Source organism: Halyomorpha halys, unplaced genomic scaffold (genome assembly GCF_000696795.3).
Source record: "Halyomorpha halys isolate HHAL.00 unplaced genomic scaffold, Hhal_1.1 Scaffold4.1, whole genome shotgun sequence".
Classification (NCBI taxonomy): Eukaryota; Metazoa; Arthropoda; class Insecta; order Hemiptera; family Pentatomidae; genus Halyomorpha; species Halyomorpha halys.
The window spans coordinates 3684735-3693617 of record NW_027116287.1 but is presented as its reverse complement, the minus strand read 5'-3'; the positions used below and the strand labels follow the sequence as shown (position 1 = coordinate 3693617).

The 8883-nt window shown below is 26.8% G+C and overlaps 1 protein-coding gene across 2 annotated transcripts in view; it reads left to right on the top strand.

Moving 5' to 3' along the window:
- LOC106688618 (polyamine-transporting ATPase 13A3) overlaps nt 1–8883 on the top strand; it is a 137213-nt gene that overhangs the window by 68080 nt on the left and 60250 nt on the right. For both annotated transcript variants that reach the window (XM_067053119.1, XM_067053120.1), the window contains exon 3: nt 1416–1492. In XM_067053119.1, coding sequence (XP_066909220.1) covers nt 1418–1492 — 75 coding nt within the window. In that variant the 5' untranslated portion in view covers nt 1416–1417. The remainder of the gene's footprint in view (nt 1–1415; nt 1493–8883) is intronic.

Below are 8883 nucleotides of genomic sequence, written 5' to 3'. Positions count from 1 at the left end.
AAATAGATATAAGTTTATATCTACGAGCCGTTGTTGAATAATTTCTAATTTCAGTTATTAAAGAGTTTAAAGACTTCAAGATCGAAAGAAATTATGTCTGAATTTTTAAATGTATTCTTGTACGGTATATATATTTAATTCTGAACGCGTCTAAGTTATTCTTATGAAATATTATTAGTTGTTCACAATTCTTAGGCATTTGTTTTATAATACTTTGTGTTTTTTTTAGTAATTTAAATTAGCGAATCTGCATATATCATACGAATAGGCGTCTTAGTACGAATTTATAGAATATCAATTTATTGTTTGGGGTTATTTTATTAAAATGTGGAAACAATTTATACATTATTTTCCTTTTGCATTTTCTAATTTCATATATTGCTGATTTGGCCAGAACCAGATACAAATCCTTCCATGATAAACTTCCTACCCATCCTTGTTCTAACCTGGCTTCTACTGCATTATCTGATAATCCTCATTAGGATCTGAAAATAAGATGGCCTCGAGATCTTTTTCTCTAGAAAATTGGAGTTCTATCAATTTTCCACATATTTGTATAATGTCATTGTAATTAACATCACGTTTACTTGTTGTATATATTTTTAATTAAGTTGTAAAAATAAAAAAAAAAATTAAAATGCTGATAGAAGTTTATTGTTTAGTATTACCAGCGTACTTTACGAATTTGTTAAATGGGAGTATCTATAGAAGTATGTTCGAGGGAAGTTTAGGTTATATTTTCGATGTGTAGATGCAACTTCCATTTTTCAAGGTGCTTAAATGTTTTTTTGACAGTTTTCTTTAGCTTATTAATGATTTTATCAATTCTATAACGCTTTATAATCGGTAAAAAGGGCATTATTATCTCTCTTGAATTTCAGATAATTATAAATAAATTAAATAGTATTGGATTTAAAGAGAATCCTTGCGGGATACCACTAATTATATGGGTACTTGGGGTAGGTTATATTATTAACTGAAACGAATGAGTATTTTTATTTACAAAGCACGCCTTTCACGCAAAAACGTATAAAATTTAGTTTGAGTTTCTTATATTCGAAAACAAAAATTTTTCATTTTGATACCGTAACATTTGGAACAAGGTCGCAAACGAAAGCTCGCTAATCACACAATAAAAAGCACCTAATTATTATTGGATCATTAAAAAGGATAATAAAATATTTCGTAACTCTCGGACGGAGACCGTGTGACCGAGGCGTTGTGATAGTGCGAGGGTTAGGAGAGGGGAGGCGAAACAGTACGAAATGTTATCTGAGTCATTAGTCGAGAAGTCGAGGTTAGGTTCCGCCTTCTACTAGTTCGTGCGGCTGTCTCGCCGTGTGTGGTTCGTGGTACCTCTCCTGTACGCATGTACCATCTGTAATCGTCAACTCACAGGACATCTCTGTTCGCAGATATGAAAAATGGTAAGGATGGAGAGCGAGACAACGCCAACCGAGGATATCTTAATAAGGGAGAAGAAGATGAAATGGTAAGTACAATATTACCAATAGTTATTTTTTTTTAAATGGAGAAATAATAAAAAAGCCATAATAAAATTTGTATTTATACTTGAGAAATTGTCTACTTGACTATATCTACTTTTAGGAACTAATTATTTAAAAATCATTATGGGAGATAACTATAACTATAATGTAGATAAGTTAAGTTTTTATAGAAAATGTTAATTTGCAGCATTCATTTGACAGGATAAAATTTAAATTTTGAAAAAACACGTTTTTGGTGTAGAATTTAGTTTATCAAAAAAAAAAAAATCTAATTTTCATAAGTTAATACACTAATGGGTCCGAAGAACAAAATATAGTTATTTTATATTAATAACAAAATAAAATATTTTCCAAAATATACAAAGTATTTTTATAAGTATACTGAACTAGGTTCCAAGAATACTTCTGGTACGATTTAACAAGATTATAAATAATAAAAATATATAACTACTTAATTTTCTTTAGTAGTTTAAAAAAAGAATATATGCAACAAAAAAAATTAATATAATATTTGTCAGTGAATAGCAGTTATTATGTTTTAACAGTTACTTTCATTTTATTAAGATTTAATAACATGTTTAAGAACAGAAATTATGCCATTTTTAAACAAATTAATATTGGCTAAATATAATTTCTGGCAATTAATAACTGTTATTATTTGTTAACAGTAATTGGCATTCTTTCAAATGCCATTCAAGAACTGAATTTAATTAATTTAAAAAAAAATGTAACAGCGGATTAATATAATGAATAAATAACAAGAAATTTATTATCATTAAATATATATAACCAATAATACATATAACAACAATACCTATATATACCTATATATTTATGTACATATATGAAACCACCTCTCATAAATAAACGTTTTTTTTTTAAATTAAAATTCTACAGCAGTATTTATTCAATTTATTTAAAACATAAGTTTTCCTCTGTTAAAAAGGTCTTACAACATTTTAAATAACATTTGACTTATCTACATAAGATACTCCCATATTTTTATTATATACATTATTCTAAAAGTGAATTTGTTGACTTTTGATAGAATGATCCTAAAAAATAAATAAATAAAATAACCATCGATGTAGTTTAAACTGGAACAACCACATACATTATAAATTTTAGTAGTGACATTTTGAAATTTAATTATGCGTGTGATACCTAAACGTAAATTTACTACCTAATTTTTATGCAGACTTTATCGCCATTTTTATAAATGAAAAAAAATAATTTAAGGATTAAATCGATTTAGCCTATTTATCGATATAGTTAATAGTTATGGTGTAGTTTACAAATTATGTAGAAAAAATTATAGCAAGTAATAAATTTTATTTTCTTAGTTACTTTTTGATCTGAATTTAATTTTTTTTATTTTATTTTAATATATCATAATAGCTGATCGTAATATTTTATAAAAGTAGTTATTAATTAAGCTTAATTAATGATGATAAATTTGTTAAAGAAGAATTACATTATGAATATATAAATATACATATATAAAAGTAACGGTTGTTTATACTGGATAGACAAAGAACCTGTTGCTCATCGTAATTTTACGTTTCTAATTTTTATTTAGACTTTATTGGCATTTTTATAAATTGAAAAAAATAATTACAGAATTATATATTTAAAAAAAATATATTAAATTTATGATTGAAAAAGTTAACAGTTGGCCAAGGAGTTATGTAACGAAAAACAATATATCTCATACAGATTATAATTTTATTAAATTCTAAGCAGTAAAACTTACGATAAAGCACGCTGTTTTGGAATGGCTAGTATATTAAGATAATAAAAATAATGAACAACAGCCGGCTTGTTAAAAAATAACAGACTTCATAAAAAGGTTTAAGAACCTACACCATATCTTAATACATGAAGGGGTAACAGTTGAAAATTTACATTGAAGTATACAACGCTGAAATTTTGATTAAAACAATAAGAATAAATTTTAAAAATGTGCCATTAATAGTAAACGATTTTTTTTTTACCAATTAGAAACAATTAGACAATCACCATCCGCCAACTGAGAGACAAAAAGGTTTAGACAACGAACGAGTATAATTCCATAAATTATTATTTTTATTAATAATTTATTAGTATTTTTTAATAGTTTATTAATATTTGAATTGGAAATTGAATCTCTTTCATTGTCTGATAGAATATAATGGAACGAAACGACTGTACGGTACTTTTTTTTTTAGTTTATTATTAGTTATTAACTATAGGAAAACATAAATTTATTATAGTTATACACGAAAACTAATTGAACAATAAACACTACTGAACTAAGCAGAGTGACAGTTCACAATATGAAACGAAAATAGTAAAAATGTTTCATTGGAAGTGTTTTCCAACTTTTCACTGTTTTTCTCATCGTTCATAATTATTTAAAAATATTTAAAAATTCAAAATATAATGAGGCTAAACATAATCTGACACCATTCGAGAGAGCGTTCGATTTCCTGTCCCACAACCTTGTTTTTTATCTTCAGTCATTCAATATCTGTTGTTCAAACAATTGAAAAATTAAAAAAAATTACTTTGGAATAACATTTTGCAATTAATATTGAAAAATAATATTTAAAGTGTTTCCTAAATGAAAACTAATCAATTAACAGGAAGATTGCAAAGCCTTCAGTCGTTTTCAGTAAATATATAACGAGTTAACTCATAGCCAATTCAGGTATCATAAAATGTAGACCTGAAAACCCACGGACAGATATTCTAATGTTGAATTTTTGGATTTTAAGTTAATATGCTACTAATGGGTAGTTTCTCTCCACGCCTGTAACATTCTATTTTAACTGAGATAAAATTTACTGAATTTATTATATATTAAACAGTTGCAAATTTCAATAAAGATATTAAAAAAAAAGATTTTAAGCTTCTTAAAATAGGGGTTAAAATTTAGTTTAAAGTGATAGAATAAAGAAGTCTTCCAGAAAAAGATGGGACCCTGCCAAATAAACATAAAAAATACGTCATTATATAGGGAGAAGGGAGATAAACAATCGAATATAAAAGTTTACTACCGAAATGTTTAGGTTTAAATATAGCAAAAGAATTATTTTATATATAGCCAAATACTGACATAAATTCAATATCTGACAGAAATCAAATGAACTAAAATAAGCGACATAGAAAAATCTCTAAAGATTTAAACAATGCAATTGATTCCATCGAACATGATGTTTATATTAAACTATGATAGTGAACATCAACTGAAGGAATTAGAAAGTTAATATAATAATATAAACGAGCAGTGAACAGTTTAGAACCACTTAGAAAAATGAAGTCATGATTGATTTTGATCTTAGGGTTTTATCGATTTCTAGCACCTTTCGAAAAAAATCATAAAAAAATAAAAATAAAACGTAAAAAATGATTGCGATTTACAGCATCAGAATGTGCCCGATCAAAATATGAATTCGTAATAAAATTGTATTTTCTAACAGAAATATTAAATAAATTATTTCACGTCAGAAGGAGAACTAAGTAAAATTAAAAAGTAAAATTAATAAGTAAAATAATAATTTAATTTTCACAAAATTCCAGACATTGTAGATCAGCGGTTCCCAAAGTGGGTGCCACGGCATGCCTCAAGGGTATGCCACAAGAAAATTCTACTTTCTCAAAACATCAAAAAAGAAAAAATATTCAAAATGGAAATTGCAAATATACAATGCATTCAAACATTTACTTTGCACTGGTTTTTCTTCTTGAAATATATATTCAACCGCTCTAAGGATAATTGTGCCGACATTTTTTTTAGCTCAACAGGGGTGTCCTGAAGTTTATTCAGACCAACAATGGTGCTGTTGCGAAAACTGTTAACCTCTGTTATTGAGAGTTGAGGGTGAACATGAAGGCCCTGTATATATATATCTGTGTTTGAGTGACATTTGCTTACATAATGTTAATAATTAATTACTTATAACAATATAAATATATGTTTATAATATATAATTCTTTAAAATGACAAAGCAGCTATAAAAAATAATTATAGTACAAGAGCCCAAGAGGAGAACAAAGGCAGTTATTTTAACCCAGCTTTAAATTACTTTAATGAAAACTATGTATAATTACGAGTCGAAATTGATGAATCTTCCAAGTATAGGTAGGGGGAATACAAAATAGCAACTGTTTGAAAACGTTAAAAAAAATAATATTTCATTCGGAGCTCTATATCTTTAAAACTACCAACAACACTAGAAAACCAAAGAGAACATCAAAGTAGAGCAAATTTGCAAAAATATTATTGCTAAACTAAGATAAACGTAAGGAATTACTTAATAGTACATTAAACTAGCTTTAATTTGAGTGTTAATAGACATAGTTTTTGAGATATCGATTTTTTTTTAATAAATTCACAAACTAATAATCTTCCAGTACATTTTTATGAAATGTTGCTTTTTAAACTGATATATTTCGAGAGCTATTGAACGTAAATAGCTCTATTAGGTCTTATATATTAACAAATTTACTATACTTTAAATGATATTCTCTTAGGTTTTCAAATGTTGTTGATAGTTTTAAAGATATAGAGCTCCAGTAATTTTGCTTTTTAAAAAGCTATATCTCGAGAACTATTGGACGTAAATAGCTCTTTTAGGGCTAATATTTAAGCAAATTTTCTCTTCTTTAAATAATGTTCTCTTAGATTTTCTAGTGTTATTGGTAGTTTTTAAGATATAGGGCTCCGAATGAAAAATCAATGTTTTTTTTTAAGATTTTGAAACATCCGCCATTTTTTAATCCCTCTACTTATACTTGGCAGACTCATCAATTCTGACTAGTAATTATACAAAGTTTTTATTGAAGTAATCAAAAATTGGGGTGAGATAACTGTTTTTTTTCTTCCCTGCTCTTGTACTTTAAGGACATTAATAACGTCCATTTACACTAACAACTGTTACAGGAGATCTTGGGCTACGAAAAATGTACAGTTTACAAGGTAGTGACGTACACTCTGATTATTATTTATCATAACTACATTTTTGTGAATTTTTCTCTTTATTTCATTAGCAAAAATCCTATCAAGGCCATCTATAATTATCCATAAAGTTTTTCATAAATCAAACTTATTGTCCGAACAACTATAAATAAATTTATTTTAGCAAATATCATGAAAACTACTATTCCTACGAAGGTAAAGTTCATAAACTTTTTTATAGTCCATTAAACTAGCTTTAATTTGAGTGCTAATAGACATCTGTACGTCACATAGTATTAAATAATGTTCTCTTAGATTTTCTAGTGTTATTGGTAGTTTTTAAGATATAGGGCTCCGAATGAAAAATCAATGTTTTTTTTTAATATTTTGAAACATCCGCCATTTTTTAATCCCCCTACTTATATTTGGCAGACTTGTCAATTTTGACTAGTAATTATACATAGTTTTTATTGAAGTAATCAAAAATTGGGGTGAGATAACTGCCTTTTTTTCTTTCCGGCTCTTGTACTAGGACTCCGATTGTCCATTTTTATTTTACAATAAGTCTCTTTTAGTTTCAACCTTCTAGGTGGGCTGTAGGGATGGGTGGAAATAGATAAGGTTTGAACCAAAGTATTAGGATGGTTAGAAAGGTTTGTAAGGAATTTTGAGAATTTGGTTGGTATGAGGTCGAGGACAAAAGGATTTCATTATTAACAAAATCATAAAAAGAGAATAACGATTGTATGTATAATACTACTTGATTGATCGTATTGTAAATAGCATAATATAGGTAATAACAAACAACAGTATAATGGTACAAGATTTTATTCAATCTGAAAAAGAGGGAGTATTTTTTTATGTAGTAGTTCTTAAGACATTAAAAAGACAAGAAATCAATTTATTTTAGCAAATACTACTTCTAACAAGACAAACGCCATAAACTACTTTATGGCACATTAAAGTTTTAATTTAAGTGCTAATAATAGCTGTAATTGGTGGTTCCTGAGATTTGGTTTTTCATAAACCAAACATTTTGTCTAAATAACTAGAAATCATCATCTTAATTTTTTCCACCGGGATCATAGTTCCAAGTTATTTAAATTCAGTTTAATTTGCGTTCTTCACTACGCTGACCGCAAGTCTGACCATTTCTTCATCTCACATAGTCAATTAGTTTTTTCAATTGGGAATTTGATTCTATTATTACAACTTTATAGCATAATAAGCACAACTAAATATAATAAGAAATTTTAACATACGATATTATTTCAGCGCATGATTCATACATCATTACTGGAGTAAAGGAGAAGAAATAATAGGAACCACGAGTAGAATACTTAAAGTTAAGAGATAGTGTGCGAATTGTGCGAGAGAGGTAATTGTAAGTTTACAAAAAAAGATCTTGTATACAGATAAATTACGTAATTCTAAAGGTGTCCTTTGATCAACAATTACAACATTACGTCAGGGTGAACTACAGATGTTATAATATAAAAGGCCACTTATGTATAAAACGGAAGTTACGTCTATAATAATATCAAAGTCCTTATAAAAAAAATTAAATAATAACCTCGACAAAATCACAACAATGAAAAAAAAAATTAACTGATTATTGAGACTGAAATGTAATAGATAATAAATTGTCTGAATTTAAAGTAGTTTATCTATACTATTTGTTTGATAATTTACTTCCTTATAGACTTATTGACATATCGTCCGGTAATTTTCTGCACTGCCATTCACAAAATGCCTGCATTTTTTGACACTATCTGTAGAAATTATCTATTCTACATAAAAACAACATAATTCGTTAAAAATCGTATATTTTTCAGTGAAGTTTTGGAAAATGATATAGAACAAATTTGTCTTTATATTTTGTTTTATTTTTTTGTTTTCAGATGTTAAAAAAAAATTAGATCCCCAGAAAAATTGAAATTAATTACTAATAAACATATTTATTATTCTCTTTTTTATAAGACGAAGTAAATTATTTTCGAATGTTTAGTTTTATAAATATTTAATATTTTTTCGACAAATGGTACTGTTCGAAACATGTTACAGTGTGTTGCGAAATAAGTTATCACTACACTTAACAACCAGATAAATTGTCTGCATATATTTCTTCTTCGTTATCTATTTTTATTTTATTTTAATTAGAATTAAGTAAGAAAGTTAACAATAATATAACTGAAAAAAATATCCGAACACTCAAGCTCTTTAACTTAAAAAGAAATTGTTTTTGTTCAAGTTGCACCGTAATGTACTGCAACTGAAGCTGATATCAGTTCTTTATTGGTCGATAGTGTGAATATTAAAGTATAAATGTGACTAGTGATTATTATTTTTTTTTTCTTTTCCTGTGATGACCCAATGATTTTTATCCTTTCGTTTATATATATTTAGAGAGAGATTTTATTTATTTTTATATAATTT